Source organism: Tympanuchus pallidicinctus, unplaced genomic scaffold, assembly GCF_026119805.1.
Source record: "Tympanuchus pallidicinctus isolate F22 unplaced genomic scaffold, pur_lepc_1.0 scaffold16, whole genome shotgun sequence".
Taxonomy (NCBI): domain Eukaryota; kingdom Metazoa; phylum Chordata; class Aves; order Galliformes; family Phasianidae; genus Tympanuchus; species Tympanuchus pallidicinctus.
Window position 1 is genome coordinate 4,410,074 of NW_026294679.1, and position 24,022 is coordinate 4,434,095.

The 24,022-nt window shown below is 38.5% G+C and overlaps 1 protein-coding gene across 9 annotated transcripts in view; it reads left to right on the forward strand.

Annotated features, from left to right (window-relative positions):
• Positions 1-24,022, forward strand: part of ATE1 (arginyltransferase 1) — a 69,678-nt gene that overhangs the window by 39,900 nt on the left and 5,756 nt on the right. For 6 of the 9 annotated variants that reach the window (XM_052677111.1, XM_052677117.1, XM_052677109.1 and 3 more), the window contains one exon: positions 14,930-15,050. In XM_052677111.1, the coding sequence (XP_052533071.1) occupies positions 14,930-15,050 (121 nt within the window). Of the gene's footprint in view, positions 1-731; positions 1,161-9,098; positions 9,214-12,616; positions 13,749-14,929; positions 15,051-24,022 lie in introns of those variants that run through there. The other 3 variants (XM_052677114.1, XM_052677116.1, XM_052677115.1) reach the window with 3 other exon arrangements.

Sequence of the window (24,022 nt, forward strand, 5' to 3'; positions counted from 1 at the left end):
GCCCAGAAGACTCCTCCTATCTGCTTACAGCACACACTGAGTAAATGGTACTGAGCATGTTGGAGTGAACAGCAATGGGAACACAGGGAAGGGTGGAAAGTACCATAGGAGGACAAAAATCAGTTCATCATAGAATATCCTGAGTTGGAGGGGACCCACAGGGATCACATTAGGCTAGGAGTGAATATTTTCAAGTATTTCCTCTTGACTTTGGACAGATTTCTCTCCAGGTTGTGAAAACTGGGACAACGGTGGTGTTATGAGCATTGAAAGCCTCTGTTCTGAATAGCAACAACATTATTGAGTGCTGACAGTGGATTTTCAATGCAAATAAAAATGCTTAAAAGTAGAGTATCCATTTCCTGTTGTTTTTTATGTCAGTTCAAGATAATGAATGCAATTACTATTATTATTTCCTCTAAGCTGCTGCGCTCCGTAGTGTATGTAATGGGTAAAAGATTATGGTGTGTGTGTGTGTGTTGAAGCTGTGCTGAGTTTCATGCAAGATTTGCAGGGCTAAAACCAGTTGGAATCCACTTTACCACTAGAAACAAATGCAGAGCTCAGCCAAGTCTTTGAAGTAAAGAAACTCCAGTTTTCCATTTTTTAAAATATTTGCAATGAAAACTTCTTCTTTTTTTTTTTGTCAGTTAGAACTCCTTTGGGGAAAAATGCAAAAATATTCCTCCTGCTTTATTATTCTAATTTTGGAAATGTGGATTCCTTTTCAGATGTTTACTTCAAGCTGTAGGTGATTGAAGCATAGCAGAACTCAGGTGCAAGCATGATGCGTATTCATGGCTGCCTGCCTGATCTGTGGGCTTCTATCAGCACAGAATGAAATGGCTGTTGAACAGGGCTCAGCAGATCTCTGAAACCTCTTTCATTACTGTGCTGTCCCTTGGGGGAATAAACACGTGCAGACACTGGGGGTGTACAATATACAAACTTTGATACTGTATCTGAAAGTCACTTTGCAGAACACATTTGTACATGCAGGATATGGCCTTCCTAAAGTTTTGCTTGTACACCTGTAATTCTTATTTGATACAGTTCCAATTACAAAACCAATTCCTCCAATTTAATAAATTTCTTGTTTTTTTTTTTAATGTTTAAATTTGTAACCTTTCTATACTGAATAAATAAATAATATTAAAATGCCCTCCTAAACCATTCTGTTTATCTTGCAGTTTGTTGCTTGGATCCCCTTATACCGTTTTCACACAGTCCTTAAAAACCAACCTCCACCAGCTGAAATCAATAAGAAAATACAAACCAAGCTGAACAACCCCGAGGGAACAAGATCCTATATAGCTTACTTAAAAGAAATGTTCAACATCTTTTAAGTAATTCCAAATATGACATGATTTAAAATAACATTAAAATACTTGATGATAATATTCATTCTATTAATGATTTTAATATCAGTAACAAGTTCCTATTTCATGTACAATGAGATTATGTCTGTGTATAAATAGATATAAAAACATGCGTATAGTTCAAATGTTCTAAAGAATAAAAGAATAAAAACGTGGTAGAGGTGATATTAATCTCCTACATGTGTACATCAGTAGCAGTATGTTCTACATGTATCACTTGCTACATTAGTTTTTTCTATTTGAGTTGGTTTTCCTATACTGTTTCTTTGATAAATATAATTAATTTACATGAGGCCAAAATAAGCAAAAATCTAAGCCTACCTTAATGAAAGCACCCAAGGAAGGGGACGGTTTGTCCACTGTAGGCTAATTCTGTACCACCAGATGGTTTTGGAGTTATTAGAGGTAACCTGACTGCCTCTGTCAAAAAGAGCCGCTGAAAAGGTTTGTTCAAGATGGTGTTAATAAACCTGACACAAACCATCTTCTGCATGCTAATAGCTGCTGGAAACGTATCATGTCTAATTCATGGCTCTGTATGGTCACAAATTCACTGCTTGTTGCTGCCTCGACTGAATTCGAAGGGGGCTTGTTGTGACTTCAGCAATTAAAGTGAGAACTGTGGACTGTGAAATATATAGACAAAAGTCATGTGGGCTTTGGTTTGTTTTTTGGTTGGGGGGGGGGAGGAGGAATAATTTCTTCACAATTCGTGTCATGAATTTCTCCTCTTCATCCAAGCAATGAGGTCATGGCTCATGTTTCAGAATTTTCCATTTACAATTCTATAAATCCACTGGTCAGTGCTAGAAAATTGTCAGTTGCATGCAAGTCTGTGTGCTTTTTGCAAGTCTCTAACAAGTGAGTTAATGAGGTGCTGCTTTGTTGGCTTTGCTGTGTATTTTGTTGACTTAATTATTCTTGGATGCTGGTTAGCATCCTGAATTTGCTTGGTCCGTCTCGTTGGCTGTTCCCAAAGATGGGTGAATTTAGCATATGCTGAGGCAGCCACCTTATGATGCTCTGCTGCACAGGGCTCAACGAGTGCAATGCCTTCGTTTCCCACACAGCCATGTCCCTGTGTGAGGCTGCTCAGAGGCAAGTTTTCAAGCTCTGGGCAAAATATCAAAGGTGTTTTGTCCTGGAGAACAAACAGCCCTTTAAATCTGTCACTGAAGCCATTGAAACACAGGTTGGCTTTATCTCTGCACCAGGTCTGTTGAACCTGCTGACACTTGCAATATTGGAACTCTGGCCGAGTTTAGTTGCTCTCGTTGTATTCTTTCTGACTTTTGCTTTTCACTGATGAAATTTGCTTTAATTAGGTAGTATTGTCAGGAGGAATTTATTTGGTCTGGAAGCCAGGAACTCCTGCTTCTCCTGGCTCTGCTGTATTTCACCTTACAGTCTTTACGGTAGGAGCTGGCTGACAGGTCAGTTAATCCACAGATTTTTTTTCTCCAATTTTACAGGAAAGATTTAATGGTAGATACTCTAATGAGGTCTGGTTTTACTAAGAGCCTATATTTTACAGAATTATCACAGTGCGTTTCTCTGAAGCGTTACACTTAATCTAGGCAACTATTCTTTATTTTGAATGATTATTTTCTTTGAGTTTGTTTAGCTGCTCACTGTACTGAGTGGAAGCATATTAATGACGTTCTATTATTTGTTATCGATCCTGATGTTACCCACAGTGCTTCCAAGAGTCAGTTTGTAAAAAGCTTTCTATATTTTATGACAATGATTGCTTGTACATCAGTGTTGCTTAGGTATGAACTAGAGTCCCAAATTGCTGTAGAGGGGAATGATTTGGAACCTGGAAGAAATAGAAAAATAGACTTGTCAGGGTCCATAAGGGGTCTTGTAGACCTTGCTCCAAGGCAGGTCCAATTACACTTTTAGGATGCACTGGGACATGTATCTGCCAAAGGTTTCCTTTGCCACGTCTTCATATGTTGGTAGTTATATCCTTATATATTTTTGTGCTTTATCTTTCATTGGATTGTCTGACGTGAACTTCCTGAACAATATTATTTCCAACTGCCCATCCACTCACCAAAATAAACCCCTCAGTTACTTGTAATGTTTTCTCCCAGTTGCATTTTTTAATTCTCTTGCCATTCTTTATGATGTCCATTGGATTTTCTTCAGCAGATCCATCTCTTTCCTCTAGAACAATGTCTAAAATTAGGCCTTCAAATGCTGAAGACATACATTATTCACAATGAAGTTAGTAATTCTTCTTATATAAGAAGATGCATAGACTCTGAAGACAAGGAGGAAAAGATGGGAATTGAGTACGAACTTTTTCGAATGGTCTAAACTGGAACTTGCTGAGATTTTTTGGTGCTAAAGTTGTGGCTGAATGTGAGAGCACAGTGTAGACGACCTTGAATCTCACTTCTGTCCATTCTAACTAAGTTATCTGTTACAAGTTCCTGTTTTCTTCATTTAAGAGAGAATACTGCATTAAACAGGATGACAGAGCATTGAGGGAGGGGTTTTATAGTTGTTCCCTGCAGGATCTATGGAAACTTTTAGGACGAGTTTTATCATCTTTACTGCAGTGCTGAAAGAGGTTGTTTAAAGAAAGGAACAAATTAAAAATAAACAAACTCCAGAGCAAATAGCTGTAATACTGGATTGCAGATGACAGTATTTAATTGTTTTGCAGTGTGTTTTTTTCACAATACAAATATGACCAGTAGAGGAGGAGCTTACTTCATGCTATCCTGACAGCCCCCAACATTGTTCAGTTATGTGTCACTTAAAAATAAATCTGTATTCTCTTCAATTGAGTCCAGGTGGGCCCCCCTAGCAGAACAGCCAATGGAGAAGTTAAACGAAATGAAATTGCTTCTGTACAGGGAGATGTTAATAGTAGTTATTTGCAGTGTTATATGTATAGGGTGACTGCGAGATTCTGACTAGAAGGCTTTTCAAAGGACCAGATCATCTTTTTTTAATAGCGTGTTCCACTGTTTGCTTCTCTTCCCATTCTCTCCCTGAATGAAAATGGTAATTCGAAAATGTTTTCACAAGTAAAACTGAGCTAGAATGACACAGAAGAAAGGGAATGAAAACGATCCCATTGTTAACTAATTAAAGAAGAATGGGTTCATGGAGCAAAAGTACACAGGAACCAAATGCTTTGTTTGATCCCAACACAAATGCACTGTTGTTCTATGAATGGACAGAAGAGGAGATGACCTTTTTGTTCCACTAATCTATTGATTTTATTTAAGATACTGAGGCTACTGTTCTGCAGGGCTACTTAGTGCTAATGTGTTCAGTAAAGTTTATTCATCATTTGTGAATGCTTTTTGCTATTAATCCTTCTTAATTATCTTCCATTCCCTCTTCCAGAGGGATTGGCAGCCATTTTTGTGTTACATTCCATTTGGGAGGACTTGATGCTCTTTGCATCCTCAGGTCACATCTCCCAGTGGCAGTGAAGGATGCTGAGTAAAACACTGCATGTATCTCATGTATTATTTGGTTTTGATAGAGCTTGTTTTGGAAACCCAGACTGAAGCCTTAGTTTGGAAGATAAATTGGTTTCCTTAGTGGAATTTTATCTGATTTGCTGTTTGATGATGAATTTGTCATCAAGAAGCTATTTTCAATCACTGGGTGTTGGTCAAGGAATTCTGTGTGTTAAATGTTGTTTCCATCACACTGATGACCGAATTGGTAGCCCCCAGGCCCCTGTGCTGACAGCTCCACCTTCTTATGAAGCTTTATTGTTTTCACTTTGAAAAGTGGGAATAGCAAACTGCTAAGGTCAAGCACTTGATGCTCTATAAATGCAGTTCTACTTTTAATATGTCCCTGATCCAGTAGTTAGGCGTACATTCAGTATACCATTGAGTTACCAGCTTTTGGTACCATCAGGACATATGCGCTGTATATGTGGGTATAGTTACTGACTCCAGTCCTCAAACTTGTTTTCTTCTAAGGCAATTATAAAAGATACTTTGGGGATACGTTAATGTTAAGCAGTATGTTTTCCTTACCATGTAAGTGGACATGTCTGTACCTTTTCACCTGAATTATTGCTATGGAAGCATAATAGCAAATCTGTTCTAACCAGCTATGAGAATAGTGTTGAACTTGGGCAGTTTTATGGAGCCAGAAGCACACACACATGCATTTACAGAGCTAGCAGATGCAAAGCCTGTGGGCACAATGACTGCTACAGAATTTGGTACTGTAATTTCATTTTGTTCAATTTTGGATACTTAAAATTGGACTGACTTGACAAGAAATATTGTTTCTAATAAGAGAGAAATAATTTGTTAACATAAGGAGGGATATGAAAGCAAGTCAACATGAAAAAGATGAAAAATGCTGTTATTTCTTGTAAAGTATGTTTGCAGTTACCATTCCCTGTGAATAACTTGACAAAAATTCAATGCATCAATCTATCTGGACATATTTTGTGTTACCCTATGATTGCTCTCTGTTCCTGTATTTGGATTCCTTCCTGTTTCTTTTTAGCCCAGTTCTGGAGAGGCTCTAGAGCACTGAGGATACTACAAGTCTTAGTTTAGCGTTTCTTGTGGCTACAAATGGAGCTCTGACCTGTTCTTCAATTCAGTTTTGAGTCTGAAGATTAAGCATATGAACAGAAGCTTGTACAGAAAGTTGTGTCAGCTTAATGCAAGGCTGCATTTTTGGTTTGTCCAATATCAGCTCAGGTGTTTGTGTTCTGTAGGGGGTGCCTAGCTGCTTTGTACCTTATTGTTTGTGGAGACAACAAACATCTCTATGGTGACAAAATGAACTTTTGGGTGATGCAGGTTTGTATCTCATTGAGGCTGCTCCATTGTTACCAAGGATGGTTCAGTTCAGACGTTGGCTTACAGGTGTTGAGATGGGCACAAGGTGAGGCATTAAAGGCGCTCCTGGAGAACACAGAGAACTCTGTGCACAGATGCTCCCCTCTCAGCAAACAAATCAGCCTTGTTTAACAAATGCTTGACAAGCTCAGTTGACCTGAAGTCAGAATGCTCATTTCAGGAATGAAAACTTACAGTGAAAATAAACATTTTTATGGGCAACAGAAGAAAGATCTTTTTAAAGAGTACTTCTTTGGTCCGGATTTTTGTACATGCTTTTTTTCTGCAGCGTTACTTACTGTTAAGTTCTAACACATGGTTGGAATACTCTGACAGAGCAAACCTCATTTTTTTTGTTTGTGGGTGGAAAGGCAGTGTGACAATGTCTGACAGCAGTGTGTGACTTTGTTATTCCTGATAAAGAGTTCTGGGCACTTGAACACTGAGATTTAATTCTTTTTCTTTCAGAGTTTTAGTATAATTCATATATTTTTGTGTGCAGTATGAATGCGTTAATTTGATTTTCACAATGCCAATATCTCACAGAAAGATATGTTTTACTAATAAACTTTCTTTTGCCATATTCTCTGCCCCTTTGCTCAGAATTCTACAGGTTTTATTTGTAATGCACGTGTGTTTTCCCATGGTTAGCCTGACCAAATGTGTATGGTAGAGTGCAGATTAAAATGCTTCATTTCCAAACATAAAATTGAGGTTGAAAGGAAAATTCATCTGCCGTGGCACTGTGTGAAGTGCTACCAAAATCTTCAGGCAGAAGCACAGATGAGGCCATTGAAATGTCCGTGCAATGGTACAGAATGCTAAACCAAATGCATGGGGTTTTGAGACTACTACTTTTTTTGATTAGTCTTGACCAATGTAACAAATTTGTATGTAAACGTGCGAGATTTTAAAGTGTTGAAATGTAGATTCTGTTTGAATACGTAGGAAATCAACTGTCCTAGCTATTGTATGCGTTCAGTGTTGAATAGTCAAAGGTTAAGTATTTGCCTCTTATTGGGTTATTCTATTGGTGATGTAATGTACCATACGTTAATAGAAAGCTCCAAAGTTAAAAATCCTTTCCAGTTCTGGAATATTGGTTCAGGGTATTATTTCTTGTTCTTAAATGCATGCAGCAAGTAGAAATTAAAGCTGGAGTGGCAGTTTTTAAAGCTGCATTGTTTTTCAACATGATATAGTTGCACGAACACTGTAAATGCTTTTTAAAATCCTGCTTTATGTGCATAGCATAGGTTAATCTATAAGCAGATTTCCCTCATCTGAATTCTTAACTGGGAGCACACTTCAACTCCTTTGAACATCAGCAACCCACAATTATGAAGTGCTGTCAATTAATCCTCTAATTTATTATGTCTTCAAATACTGTGCACAGTGAGTCAGTAGCTGGGCATGGAGGTGAAATATGGAATGACTCAGTGCGAGGCGACCAGCAGGCACAGACTTTCCTGGGCACGGCTTGTTTTCTTGCCCTTGGAGCCTTGTCTGGGGAGAATTTTGGCAAGTTCTGTGCATTTCTGGCTGAGCTTTTGGAAAAAGGCAGAAACAGGGCTTTGGGTAAATCTTGTACGGAGGCATTATTCCCCATTGACGATGTGAGTTTGGCCAGCGATAAAAAGGAGAGAGGTAAGGCTGTGATGGGTGTAGGAGGTAATGCAGAGTGGATCTTATGGACACTGAGGGGCTTTGGGGCAAGCGGTTGGGCATGGAGGGTTGGGTCTGGAACTGGAAGAAAAGAAAACTGTCTGAGAAGAGCAGCTTGAGGGATGTTGGGAAAGATGGGGAAGGCTTGGAGCTGCTGAGCATGAGTGAATGCCAGGGAAAACAGCAGAAGGCTTGGAGGGTAACCACAGAACCAGTAGCTATAATGAGGAGTTGGGTTTGAGGCTAGACATAAGGACAAAGCATGCTCCAAAGGGTTAGATTTGGAGAAATTCTTGGGCAGCAGGTACTGGGGGGCTCTGCACCCAGCAGCAGGAAGGTGTGTTTGCAGGCAGCGGGGCTGCAGCTGGGAGAGCTGGAGAGCAATGTGCGTGCAAAACAGTGAATCCTCGTCTTGTTGGAGGTTACACATGCTTTTGTCTTGTGTAGTTCTTCTGAGTTGTTAAGGGTCTTATTGGTTTAAAAGGAGGAGAAAAAAAAATTGAAGTGAATCATGAAGGTAAGGGCTTGGGGCTTAGTCTCTCTTTTAGCAAATGTCACAGAAGATGCAAAAGTTGATTTGCCTAGTTTTACTTTTTGGCACGTCGTAATTCCATTCAATGGTTTAAAAATAAATAAAAGTAAAAGTTGTGCAGAATGCCTTCACGCCTTCTGGTTGTGCTGGTGAATGTTAACGCAGCACACACTGAGATGTGTATGTCCTTCTTTTGATAATTTTGTACATTTTCTTATATTTACCATGAAGTGAAATAAAAGTATTTAATAATTACAAGAAGTAATGTGAGCTCGTGGCAGCTCTTTAAGGGAATGATACGGGATCCCCATGATTGTAATGCTCACCTTTTTTTTTTCTTTCTTTTGCCACTTCTCACAGCTGCCAAAATAAACTCCTTTTAAGACAGACTGATGTCAGCATAGCTGGTGTGTTTCTAATGGAGCATTCCTCCTGAGGCCCTGCCTTGGGTTTTATCTTTTGTCATAGCTTTTCCTAATCTCTTGTTCCAAGTTTATTGCTAGGGTCTCCTTAAGAATTTTTGCAGCAGATTTAAAGTAAACCAGCTCCATTTTGGTAATCAGATGATTTGTGTTCTGACCACATACGAGCTTAACTTTTTTTTTTTTTTTTTTTTTTTTTTTTTTTCTTCCATTGGTTTCCCATAAATTTTCTCTATAACTATGCTACTTTTTCTAGGATTCTTGAGTAGCTTCCCTATGGTGGAATGTACGATGGTTACTGGCTTCCAGCTTCAGAACTGTCCGTGTGGTGCCATCTTTAATTTGACTTGCTGGATCTTTAATGGTGATTTTCAGTAAATATTAACTTTAAAAATTTTTTTTTTTTATTTTGAAATCAGAAATGTTGGTGGTCGGGTGGATGGTTGGACTGGATGATCTTGGAGGTCTTTTCCAACCTTGGTGATTCTGTGAATAATTCCCTTATCTGTTGTCCACTTCTCAAAAGTAGCGTGAGATTTTTGGGCTACAAGATCAATTTTGGTTACTATGAATAATATTGTTTGGGTTACAGCGTGTTGTTCTTTGATAACAAAAGGTAACAGAGCTTCCAAGGGTATACAATTGGGCCCTGAAAGCTCTGATTGCATAATGAATGCCAAGTTTGGATAAAATCACTCGTGTTTTCGTTAGTGTCAGGCAAGCCTTTGCACATACAATTGTGGATGCTGTGGTTAAATCCAAATTGTTATTTATTCATCAAATTATCCGCAATCCATACATTGGCTGATGGAACTCCTTTTTGAGATACACTTCCTTGTAAGTGGAATACTTCTGACAATAAATCGGAAGCATCCAACCATCTTTCCTGGATAAAATGAAGCCTTATTCATTCTGTGTGTATTAATCTTGAGGGCTTGTTTGTTGGTTCAAAAAGAACAGTAAAAACAGCATGGTGACTGGGAGGTGGGAGAGAACTGTGCAGGTTGCTTTTTTTCCCTTCTTTTTTCCTCCCTTTAGACACACAGGGCACACAGGAGTGACACTGAGGACTGGAAGCACAAATGGATTCAAATGTCCAGCTCAGTCCTGCTGGCTGCAAAGCAGGGCTTTGGGGTTACTCTTGTGGGGTCAGCAGGGACCTTTTCTGTTTGTGCAATGAAATCAGGGAGCAAGGGTCTGCTGGAGAACTGAGCTGCTGGGATTCCAGTGGGGTTGTCTTTCAGTGGAAGGGCTGAATTTAATAAACCCGATGCACTCTTTCTCTTGTTGTGCTGCTTAGCTCTAACGGATTGCTGTTGATGATTTGGAATTATTTTGTTTACGTAGTCTGAGAGCTTTGTTTTAAGCAGCTGGGTGGAAATTGAGATGAAGACAGTCTTAATTCACTTTTAATAAAAGATCAATGAGTTTATTGTGAAGAAATAGGATACAGATGTAAAGTGCACTTGATAAAAGAATTAAATGTGTGTTTAACCTTCCCTTTTTGTTTTTTCAGTGCTACTGGTGCTTGACCTTTTTTGTTTTCCAGACTATTCTCTTTCTTGGTAGTTTTACATTTTAAGTTCCACTTGGACTACAAAAACAAACTCTGCTGATGTTTTCCATCTCAAATGCTTACCAAATCCCTTCGATTTTACAAAATATTCAAAAAGTAATCTCCAGACTTAAGCCTCATTAAAACCTTCGCCCTTCCTGTGGGACAAAAGTTCAGAGAAGTTCTGGTCGATTTTGATTTGGAAACAGTAAAACAAAAAATATCACGGTGTGAAATATTAATTTAGGCTTGGCAGCTTCACTGTAAAATATGCTTCCAGATGTTTCCAATTAAAATGCAGCATATCTAGTAGTATGAGGGGGGAAAGCACCTTAAGGGTTTTTTTTTGTTTATATGAGGGAAGGTGTCCCCGACTTCTCAGAAAATGAAGTCTTGTAGCTATTTTTATTAAGTAAATGGTCGTGTTTATATTGCAATGAGTTGACTTGGTAGAAGAAACCACGTACTCAGGATTTCCTGAGCTATACTACTTTTTAATCAAGTACTGTTGATCTTTTTAATCAAGTTATTTGACAGATGCTTCGGTCTGTGTGTCTGTCCCCCCCGTGCCCTTTTCCTTATATTTCAAAGAACATAAAGCAAAATTAGAGACATCAGACTGCTGAGAAGGACTAAATGTATGGAGCAGCCATACATTTAGTTAGAGGAATGAGTTAAAAAATATATGTAAATATCATGTCCTTTTAGAGTTGTGTGACTGTAAGATCATGGGAGGCACTTTGAAAACACAGTGATTGGACATGCACGTGTATCACAGTGGTAGTAGTGGTCACTGAGGGAAACTACAGCTCAAAGGCTGCAGTAATTAAAAGCAGTTGTCCAGGGTTAGGAAATGGCTGTCCAAATGCATTGTTTCCAAAGTCAGCTAGTTATGGAAGCATCCGTATAGCAAACGTTGGACATATGTGCAGTTGTGTCATGACAGAGTGCATTTTATCAGCAGATGGTTACTGGGTTTACGAAGCTGAACCAGAAGAGAAGTGCTATGGGATGGTCTGCAAGGTGGTTGTTTTGGTTGAAAACCTTGTAGTTGAATATTTCCAGGGTGGTTTGAGCAGTACAAACAGTGCTATGGGGACTTCTATACTGTGAGACCAAAAGCGAGATGTTTTCAGTTGTGGGTTTTTAACTGTAGTCTGATTTTTTAAATGTGCACTAATTCAATCTGAAGCCAAAGAGAAATATTTGAAAAGCAAAGTCTGAAAATCCTTACAAAGTTCTTCTGTGATAATAGCTCTGCAGTAGGAGATCCCCTTTCTCTTCCTGATGTACGTTGGGTGTACGCTGCAAACATTGAGTAAGAAGGAATATGAATAGTACTCTTGTGGACAGGGCTTTTTTAGACAATGTAAATATTTGAGTCCATGATGATTTTGAAGTGTGCCTTTTTCTTGAATACAGGCCCTCCTACATGACATCTAATCTGGCTGGATTCTCATGTGGAAATTTTTCACAGCCTAGGAATAAGAGGATAAGGGAAGAAAAGAGTTTGATCCATTATCATTTACTTTCATACTGAGTTTTTAACATTTTTGAGAAGGAAATGAATTGATTGCAATCACTTGAGGAATGGAAAAAAAAAGGAGTGGAAGCCCTTAGAAATCACTCCGCTTGATGTAGCGGTTTCTGTGGATTGCCTTTTTAATTATGTCAATATAAAGAGAGTGCCAACACTTGACTGGAAAACTCACCCTTGTGTGTCCCTGGGTTCCCACTTCCTCTGCTGAATGATTCATGGGATGTGGGTTTAAAACTGGTAGAGGAAATAAAATACCTTTAAGGGAGGAAAAAAAAAATCTTACTTCTATCATGTTTGGAAATAGTTTTAAAAAGCAAGCAAGGATACTGAAGAGCAGCCATGGTTTGTTTAACTTTTAGCTCTAACTCTATTTTATGTCTCTGGTTGGTGGGACCTCTCTGCGTCATCGCCTCCGTGTCACTCATCTTCAGGGGAACTTATTGACAGAATTCTAAATTTGAGGGAAGAGGAAACCTCAGAACTGTTTACTTGTTTTTGCCACCTAAGTTAGGTGTTTTGATCCCCCAAATAAATACGGAATTTTCAGTGATGGATCTGGGGCTCTGAACTAGTTGGCACTGCTGAAATGTACCACCCACACCTCGCTGTGCTCACTTCTGCTGCTTGGTCTCCATACGCATTTGGTGAGCATCAATGAGTGCCTTTTTTCCACATTTAGGAATTCAATTCCACCCCTTTGCTCCTTACACACTTCCACATCAGATGCCATTGCATCAGACTGCCCCTCTGGTGCCATCTGTCAACCACCACCATCCGCCTCTGACATTGTGGGCCCAGGTAATAAGATGGGAGGCATTGCTTCTGGATCAGCCATCGTAATTTACTGTCTAGTGGCAAGATCTTGTAGAAGGACAATAAGTAAGCAATCTACGTATGTAGGAGCCTATCTGTGCTTGCAAGAGAGGCATCTCTGCCACCCTGTGCTTGTGCTTTGGTGGCTGTTCTGAGATGCTTGCCTGACTATTTCTGCCTCTGGCCAACTGAGAAAATGTCTTTAAATCCACAAGTAACTATGCTTAATTTTTTTGCCCGTTAATGAAAAGGAATATTTTTTCCCTAACCCTTAATCTGTTTCATCTGAATAATAGTGTCTAAGCACGTTCTTTAAGCATTGCATTCCCATCTCTTTCAACTGCTTAGATAGTTTAACACTTCAATGCCAGGTTGAGTATTTTCTAATGCCATGAAGTTTAAGCTCTTCTGTGGAACTGAAGGAATATTGTTTTCACTTCAGATAGAAATGGGAACAAAATTATTCTTCATGTGGACAGTTGTGACTTCCATCAGACATAACATTTGTATTTCTGACTGAACAATTTAAACTTGATAGGACATATATAATGAAAAAGTTCATTCTTTGCTCTAAATACTGTTGGGAGTTGAATAGAAAGAGAATTAAAAGAAGCTGGAATCTCTGTAAACATCCAGAAAACGGCCTCCAAAATCACGTGGGGTGGATCTGTAAAGGAACAGCAGAGTTTGTGAATGTGACTTTTTACAGAATTATAAAATCACAGAATCACAGAATGGCCAGGGTTGGAAGGGACCTCAAGGATCATGAATCTCCAACCTGCTGCCACATGCAGGGCCACCAACCTCCACATTTAATGCTAGACCAGGCTGCCCAGGGCCCCATCCAACCTGGCCTTGAACACCTCCAGGGACGGGGCATCCACAGCCTCTCTGGGCAGCTGTTCCAGCACCTCACCACTCTCTGGGTAAAGAATTTCCCCCTGATGTCTGACCTCAATCTCCCCTCCCTCAACTTAAAACCATTTCCCCTCGTCCTACACATATCAACCCTTTCGAAGAGTTGATTCCTCTCTCCTCTGTAGGCTCCCTTTAGGTATTGAAAGGCTGCAGTGAGGTCACCCCGCAGCCTTATGTTCATTGTTTTATTTTATATAATGAACATAATTATGTTCATTGATGTTGAAAATAAAATCAACAATTAGACTTTAGTACTTGGCAAAAATATGAATTGTTTCTTTACAAAATGATCATCATCATTAACTATTTAATTCAAATGAAGAACTCTTAATTGTACTGAGGACAGCATGATGAAATCCTGAGATGTTTACAGTCTATTTTCTGTATACCTGTTTTTCCAGGCTGATATATGTAGTGAATTTCCAGTTTGAAAATTAATTAAATATTGCCACATATGGCTATGGGGACTGAGAGTAAATGGATTAAATAAATAATGGCTCCAAGATAGATCTTTGTTATAAGTTATAGGCCAATGAATAATCTTATTTGAAATAATTAAAAAAAAAGATTTGATTAGGTTGTTATTGCTGAGGTGGTGATTTTCTGTGTAGCAGAAGGGAAAATAATATCACTGTTTAATTTTGGGGAATGTCTGCAAAGAATATCTTTTCAATAAATCAAAATACTCGAATTTCATAACGATTACCTGTAAGCTATTCCAGGAAAAATTCTGTGCATTGACAAGACAGTATTGCTATTTAATGTTCAATGGACAAATTGCTCTATCGCTAATGCAGTAAAAATAAAATCCTACTTGCTGTGAAGTGTTCTTTTTTTATTAAAAGGTTGGGTTTTTTTTTGTCGCTGTTACTTTGCTAGAATGAAGAACATTTGAGACAAGCTGCTTTCTGAGGTGCTGAGTTTTTTAGTGTCATCACCAGCTCAACAGATCACTAGAGGATAACTTAAACACAGAGTTTCAGTAAGGAGAGCCAAAATTTCTTGAGTTCATCTTGGATAACATAAAATATACTGTGTTAATTTTATTTTTTTCAAGTGCCAAGGTTAAGTCTGTATTCCTGAGCTAATGCAGAATTTACTAAAGGAATAAGCTTGTGTTTACAGTGAAGCTGTTTCTTACTCAGTTTGTTTAGGTTAGATTAAAACCATTCCTTGCTTGTAGGAAAGTCTGGAAACGTGTAGCCAGACTGTATCTGTGCAACTGATCTGACTCTTCTTTTTCTCCTTTCCTCCTTTGTAGGGTCAGTATAGGCCCTCTGATTTGTTGTGTCCAGAGACGTACGTTTGGACCCCTATTGAGCAATGTCTCCCACTGCTCGAGCTGTCCAAATACTCTCGTTTCAACCAGGATGCAAAAGCAGGTAAGGACACAAGTAATGATAAATGATGTAAACCGTCTCTCTCATATTTACTGCACGTTGGTATTGTTTGCTTCTGAAAAGTTATAGAAATGTTGCCTTTAAGGGGGAAGAAAGTTTAAAATTCACAACTTCTGCGAGCATTATCAAGTAGATCGTTTTATCTCTGAACACATGGAACACAAGTTTCAAATCCATTCTGTTTTACAGGTAGTATGTAATTCAGAATTGACATTTTGGTGTTTTTCAGGTAATTTTGTATACTGTTTTGTGAACAAAAACAAATCCTCCCTTAGATTCTAGTCTGATGAGCTCATAAAGAGGCAAAGTTAGAATCAGTGCAGGAAAGTGAAAGTGAAGAAGCATAAAGGCATCAGGTGTAAAGAAACAGACTGCTAGGTTAGCTATTCAGTCTAGCTGAAATTGTGAAGAATACAACAGTAGAAACGCCACAGCATCTTGAATTACATGGAGCATAAGTTGTACATTCTGTAAAGTAACTACTTATTGATTTGCATTGAAAGGTCAAAATTATTTTAGAAAATCAGGTCAGATACACTGCAAGACACAGATAATGATTTAAAGTTTGGGTACAATTTATATGGGCTGTACCGTACAAATAGAGAAGGACTGCAGGTAGCCATGTGATATGGTGGGAAATAGCCTTGGGAATATGGAATGTGGTTGGATGCACTGTGGAAAGAAAAAACCACAACCATTAGAGATCTCTATGTTTAAGGTACATCATATCATCATCACCCAGATATGCCATTAGATTGGTGAAAGGAAATAGGAGAAAACAAGCGGTAAAATAAGGAATGGTTTTGGAGGCTAGCGGTGTTAGAGATATTTTTGTTATGCAGAAGGAAAAGAAGTGTATTCATTTAAGACTGACAGCTAAATTACTCTGCCTTTGACGATGTTAACCCCATAGAAGCTAAAGGGTATCATCTTCTCAATTCTGTGAAATTCCTGTGGGATACCAGGCTTTTAGAAACTGCAGGGTATAAAACATTGCATCGTTATCAGCACAAAATATCTCACTCCAGACATTGCTGGAGCTGTGACTTATGTCCCGTGGTTAAAGGAAATTAAAACATAGCTACGTGTTGAAGTGTGTTGGGCCTGCTGAGAGCTTAGCCATTTGAGGTTTAAAGATTTGCTAGCTTTAAGGAAGTTACTTCTCAACAGCAGAATCAGTTTCCTCCTCCTTTCCTTTCCTTTCCTCTCCACAATAGTCAGCAATATGAGTTTAATTAAGTTACGGCAAATTACAAAATGAGCAATAGAAACGATGATGTGCTTTATTCCTTGTGAATAGCTTTCTGTAACACAGCCCTCAGCTATGTCAGTTAAGTAGGTCATGATTTATCAGCATTGGGACTTCCTACATACAATCTGAGGGCAATAACCAGACCCACTAAACAACTGGGAGGAATGGTGTGGCTTGCACCATTGCCCAAGGCGATAAAACAGTCACTGCAAATGGTCATCTTTTAGTATGGTCTGTAATGCCAGAAGATTTCTGAAATGTTACCTCACACCAGTTTGTTCATCATATTTGGCAATTTTCAAACTCCTTTTTCCCTCCCATGAAAAAAAAGATAGCTAATAAATGTGCTAGTTGCAGGTTATGAAAGTGCTACTTCAGAACAGAGTGCTGCACACTCTGGCCTGCCAAGTCTCAGTGATGGGAGGAGGGTTGCTGAGTATTCATGCCCCTTACCACTCAGAGCTCTTTGCTATTATCAGGTTTTCTGAAAAAAACAGAGATATTCACAGAAAATAGTAGAAAATTTCTGAAGTATTAGGAAATATTCATCATTATTTATGGAGGATTGTGCCTGTTTTACATTATTTGGTTGTCCCATGCTTCAGTGTTTTCAAATGTTTTGAAGTATTGTTTTCCATGTCCTTGTCTGACGTCTAATACTTTTGTTAACAGTTGGAGGATGAAGAGAGGAGAGGCAAACTGAACGAAGTTGTTAACTCTTTATACCTCAGAGATGAGTCTAGAAAAGTGTCTAGCAGTTAATAACTGAATAAAGCAACCACAGGCACTGTAATAGCTCACCTTTTTATTACTTAGGGTGGTAAATCATGGGTGCCCAGCAGCTTGAAATAGATCCAGCTCTTGACTTCTGGCCAGTGTGCTGAGATTCAGCCTTACTTAAACCGAAAACACTCCAGTCATACAGAGAAAATGATGAGCTGTGCCAGCAAACTCTTAGATTTTATATTTTAATAAACCACGCTGGTAGCCTCTTCGTGTGCAGTTCCTAGCTTGTATTGGAAAACACCAGTGACTTTAGGGGGGGAAAAAACTGCATAGCAATGTTAAAACAACATTTGTGGTTAAAAGGTTATACCTTTTGTCAAATGTTCTTTTCTAAATTACCAATTTTACCTACATTACACATGCCGTGCAGATTACACATGCTGAACAGATTTTTTTATTTCTGTTGCCTGGCATCATCTTATAAATGAAAGAGGTTTATGAAGGTTCTGATGTGTTTATTATTAAGCAACAACGAGTCATTTACATACAAATAAATCAGCAGTTAGTGAGGCAGGGCAGTAACTGAGGGTTTGGATAGTGATGAGCTCTGAAAATAGAGGCTATGCTAAACTGCATTTTCTTGGGGTTGATGTACAGGCCACGTGTTCCTACTTTGTAAGAAAGAAATATATATGAAACGGAGCTGCCAGTACTGATGGAGTTGTACTGAAGAAAGTAGAAATGAATTCAAGATTACTCTGCAGGAAAGTACTTGTCTGTGACTTGGACAACGCATTGAAACTAGTGTCAGAGCCACATGATACTGTGGCCATGGTCAGTCTTTCATGCTAGTCCACTACCTCTTTGCAGAACTGGTCCTCAGCATTTTACCTCACTGGCACTTTCACTAGCAGTTATGGCTATGGAATAAGCACAGTATGAAAAGTATCACGAATAATTTACTTGGTATCTCAACATACTTTTATCCTTCTGCTTCCCATTTTTCTGAATCAAACCCACTGATGTCTTTTCAAACATCTGTTGAGAATTTTGGTTTGTTGCGCCCAAGTCAAGACTGTGAAAATAGTTTTTTTGTGAAGTATGATAATCTGCTTTGGGGATGGTAATTAAATTACTGGGAAACTGCAAATCTTTCTTCCTATCACCACTGGACTGTCGACACCTTCAAGAAGCAACTCCAGATAAGGATAGATCCAGTCTTGGTGTAACGTAGTGATTTCAAAGCCTTCAGCTTGTCGTGTAACTGGGGTGTGTGTGCAAACCACTGTAAGCAGGGTGGTTTGTTTTTTGCTTTTTTTTCTACATAGGTAAAAGGCAGTATTTGATCAGGGTTGATGGGCATGGCCCACAGAAGTCTCAGTTGTAATCTGCATCCCACCTTCCGTGTTCAGTACTTGGAGCAAAGTCTATGAGTATTGCAGATCAAAACTGATTTTTTTTATCTGGACAGGTTTGCTTACTGATATTAATAATTGTTTAGCTAGTACACATCTGTTCAGTGTCCTGTATAACTAACTAATAATAGAACAAAATCAAAATGCAAACGTAATACATCAATTAAAATCCAAGCCCCTTTTTTAGTATTGAAACACACACGTGGCAGAGACACAGACTCCTCTGTGTAGGCTTTGCAAATTCATGGACAGAAGACATTTTGCTCCAGAGACAATAGTCTAACACAAAACACCATGGGTGCTAAAAGATGGTATAAGGAAACGGAGAAACAACTCCAGTTTTTGTGGTAGATATTTCCCACACATTGCAGAATCATCAACTCCATTTTCTTTGCTATGTACAAAATTGAGGTTTTAATAGATTTGCTGCATTGTTCTGCTGCATGTAATAAATTAGAGCAGTAAAAGGCAAGCAACATTCCAGAGATTTAATAACTTCAGAATCCTGATCCTCTTGATTAGGCATATTAATGTTTCTTGAGAGGAACCGGGGGATTTTTAGTTCATTAGTAAATAAAACTTCAAGCTCTTACCCAGAAATCTGCAGGCTTGGGCTAAACAAAAGCGTATTTATTTTAAATATGTATTTGTATACATAATGCTCTCACTAGAAAAATAATCTAGAAAAATAACTATTTCAACAACCTTGGTTTCTAGTGCCAACTTTCAACACATTCCATTTACAGTTTAGCTACTATTCTTTGCTAATAAAAAGGACTTATTTCAAACGTTTTGCATTTATTGCATCTGTGAACACTGAGTATTTTTTTTTTTTTGCTGGTTGTTCACTTCTGATGGCTTAGGTCAGTGGTGAAGTAATGTATCGGAGCAGTGTCACATCTTTAAATCTCATCAGCTGAATTAACATAAACGCCAGTATGCATTAATGTTCGTAAGCGTCCTGCAGTGCAGGTTAATGAACAAGGGGATCCATGCGTTAAAGTTCTTGATTGTGAAAATGTGGTCACAGAATATCACACGTGGAGAACTTGTTTAGAACTGTGCCATCATCTGCTTTGTGGAGAAACTGCTGGTCTCCTCAAAGCAACATCCATTAAAGTTATGGTGCAGAGAGTTTTGAAAACATCCTAGTAAATTCTCTTAGATTGATAACTAAATTATTCCCAATAACTCTTTGCTTTCTTATAACAGCAATAGGCAATATAGACAGTGCCAATATAAGGTGTAGCCAGGCAAATTTTCACTCATTTTTATTATACTTGGATTAAATTGCAATGGCTGGTGTGGGATTTTGGTCTAATACGCAAAAATACACTCAAATCCTCCAGCGGTTCTGTAGTAAAAAGGTAACAAACTTTATTCACTTGGTTAATTTGTGGTACTAAACAGCTGGTACTGCAGCTTTGAAAATGGTTTGGAGCCACTTATGCAACAGAAGCAGTGCATGAAATGGACTAAGCATTGGAAGCTAGGGTGAATCATCAGCTCTGGAGTATCACAAAACAATGGCCAAGAAAGAAAGGACTTTAAATTGTAATTGAAGTACAATTACACTATGAACTCCATTTAGTGTTGTTAACAAATCTCAAAGTTCGGTAAATATTTGTTTAAAAGTCAGTGTTTAATGTTATGCTAAGTGTATCTGCATCTGACATTGATAGAGTAAACCAACACTCCTCAGGAAGCACCATCATCTGACTTCTAGCACGAGTCATGAAAATAAGCTCTAACCCAAAGTTACCATCATGAAGATTGTGTAATAGCCAAGAGTTTTTAAAAAATTATGTAATTTTTGAGGACTTTGCCAGCATATCCTTGTTTTTCATGCTTATGTATAGAAATGATGGATCTTGGTTGTGTGTGTTTGCTTCTGCTGTAGTACCTGGTTATCCGGGCCTTACACGTGGAGCTGCTGGGAACATAATTGATTCCATGTCTTAATTAATTTAGCCAGTAAATTGATTGCTGGAATCTGATTTCTTTTGCTGATAAGCTGCTGCCAGTAGCTTCAGTTTTGCCTGTTTCATGGAAAAGCTTGTATTTGCAGTTCTCTGCTTGACTTCTGTCAAGCAATTGACAAAGCAGGCTTGATGAGGACCTTTCCTTGCCCTTCCTTTGAAAAGTCCTCTTATCGCTCCCTGCCATTTTCACTTGAATACAATTCAAATATTTTAATAAGTAATTTTTAACAATTACACCTTTTGAAAAGTTTTCCTGTTCCCATCCTGTCATTTGGAGCTGTGATTCTCAAATGCATAATCCTGTAACTCTTCTTCTAGGAGATGAGGTTGAAGTGAGGTGGAAATCAACATCTCCCAAATAACAGCAACAGGTTGAGAAGTTGTGGCCTTCAATTGCATGAGGGGAGGCTTAGGTTGGATATTTGGAAAAATTTATTCTCAGAAAGTGTGATCATGCACTGGCATACTGGCACTGGCCATCCGGGATGGTGTTCACCATTCCTGGCTGTGTTCCATAACCACAGAGACATGGAACTGAGGGACATGGGTAATGAGCATGGTGGGCTGGGCTGGGGTTGGGCTTGGGGATCCTAGAGATCCTTTCCAGCCTGAATGATTCTATGATTCTATCTTTTGTATTGTCTTAATCCCTCTGCTTTTGCTGTCGTTGCAAGCTTGACTGCTCAGTACTCCATTTTGTTGGGGGGTCTTGAGGCACCATTAAAACCTGTGATTAAAAGTCTTTGGAAGTCTGGTTGAAAATGGTCAGCTCTGCAGCTGGAGGGGAAGCCTTCATGTGAAGGTCTGAAGTCCTCAGTCATCAGCTGGCTCGGGGTCAGTCCCATGGGAAGATTTTTGCTTCAGAGAAAAAAATAAAGCTGTCAGAATGTTTTATTCTTGCATAAATATGATGAAAGTAAGTATATGGAAAAATATTTATAAAGTAGACTGGAAGAAAACATCATCCTGGATTGCTGAAATTCACTGTAATTGGTCTAATATTTCTGTCTCGGCCACAAGCAAGTTTTTAGCTCCATGGAATCGAATTCACAATCCACAGAGTCACCATGGCCTGTTAATATTACACAGTATTTTCTGGTTTTTATTGTGCAATGCAGAATAAATAACTCAGACATGTATGAAATAAGGCAACAACTCTGTTTCTGCATTGTCAGCCCTTGTAGAATTAATTTGACCTTAAAAATGAAGTCTAAAACACATTAATGTGTCATAAGTGTAAGCTAGGTTTGCAATGCTTGGAAGTTGCTGAAATTCAGATAATTGGCGTGACAGTCATGATTTGCTCTCATTAAGGTCACTCTGGCCTTTTAGGCAGTGGTCACAATACAGAACTTAGACTGACTAGCATAGTTTTATAGTAAGAATATTACTGCTTACAGTGGAGTTGAGTATTTGGCTTTGTTAGTGAACACTACTGGTTTACAGGATAGTAAACTGTTGAAATGAAAACGCAGCTTAGGTAGTGTTTTTGTCTTTTAAATCTGCAGTAACTTGAATGTAATCTTATGCAAAATATATTCAGGAAATAGATGGAATATATTCAGGAAATAGATGGAATAATCTGTTTGAGACATCATTTTACTTAGTAGCTTTAAATTTCTACTCGACTTGGTAACACGGTATTATGCATTTTTGAAGAAAAATTTTTATTCTCGTTTTGCATAAGGAATGATGCAGTTTGTGCTCACTGCTTATCTTTCTTTTTAAGATTCATCCCTGAGTCTTCTCTAACTTCACGATTGCATGTTAATGTGCCTCTCCCAGCGATATCTGAGCTGCTTTCTGCACCTTCTGCAGTTCTGCTTCTAGTCTTGGTATGCATGGTGCATTGCAACAGTGAGTAATTAAAAGTTGCCTGAGTGACCAAAAGGGGTGTTTGAAACAGCCCAGAAGCACTTAATATTCTTAATTGTCAGTTCATGTTCTGGCTTCTTGGATCTGAAGCAGTCAAGAATTGCGCTGTCTTCAGAGATGCAACTTCAAAAGAATTGTTGTAGCTCGTTTTGTCTTCTGGAAGAGCATCTAAAAGTGAAATAATACCTCTGTTGACCTCCCATCTTTAGGATTATATTCCATTTTGCATGGTTTTAGCATCTTGACTTAGGCTAAACTGGATATGGCTATAGGAAGTTGTTTCAGTGTCACTGAACTAACATTTTCCCAGGAACGGCTAGATTTGTTTGTATTGCATCCCTGAAAAGCAAGTCCTTGGAGAATTATCACTATCATTTACATCTATCCATTTGGCAGGTAGTTCTCCATCATAATATTACAGGATAATAAACTGAAGTAGATTAGAATAATCAAATTTTATAGGGCTCTGAAATTCTCTAAGATTTTATACTCGCTGTTTTATGTGCCTCTCCCTCAGATGTTTCCAGAACAGTGAGCCATGCTCAGATTTGAGCACTGTTAATAAAGACAATATATTTAACATATTGCATTTGCAGGTAAGCAGAAGATTTTGCAGGTTGCTGTGAGCTATGCCTGAGAACCTATGAATTCTGTATGCACAAGAAAGGTTTTCCATTGGCCCCTATTCATGTTTACTACTAGAATAATAAGAATCAAAACACAATGACTTATTGTTTCCGCATGGCACAGCAGGGTTAGCAGATTTTGAATGCATTTGTCAAGTGATTAGTCTGCTTGCTTCTAAAAGCTGAACTGCAGATCATAAGCCAGTTGAGTGATTTCAGGCACAAAGCCCAAAAGCTGTTTTTTGTGAGGTATCTTCAAGGGTTGCCCTCATTCTACTTTCAAGGCTATAATTCTTCCGTTGTATTTTATAAGAATCATTGATAATATTTAGATAAGAACATATTCCCTCTTAGAAACATTCTATTTTTGAAAAGCAATTTGAAAAGTTGTTTTTTTCTTGCTAGAGTAACAGAACAGCAAAAAGTTGGCTGATGGAGAATATCCTGACCATTTCACTGTACTGGCTTTTGTGACTTGTGCTTCCTGGGTTTTAATTAGGAACTGATTTTTTTTCATGTTTCATTTTAACTGTACTCTTATTTTCATCTGAGTTGGTATTTGTATACCCCAAGGCATACTGGTCTTTCTTAATGTGTGAATGTAGTATGAAAGAAGCAATATGCAAAAAAGCACATTTCAACATACTGCTTTACATAATCATAGAATGGCCTGGGTTGAAAAGGATCACAGTGCTCATCCAGTTTCAACCTCCCTGCTATGTTCAGGTCACCAACCAGCAGCCCAGGCTGCCCAGAGCCACATCCAGCCTGGCCTTGATTGCCTGCAGGGATGGGGCATCCACAGCCTCCTTGGGCAACCTGTGCCAGTGCCTCACCACCCTCTGTGTGGAAAAACTTCCTCCTAATATCTAACACACAGGGGATGGGTGTCAGGCATCAGCTGGCATAGTGTTAAATATAAAGCAACCTTTATTATGTACTGCTTAGCAGAACATATTTAATCTTAATTTATTTTTTCAGTAACAATGTTGGAGCCCAATTTAGTTACATTTTCTATTTAATTCCCTATTTAAACCCATTCTGCTTGGGTTTAAGTTATGACTGAAGGGGTCTTTAT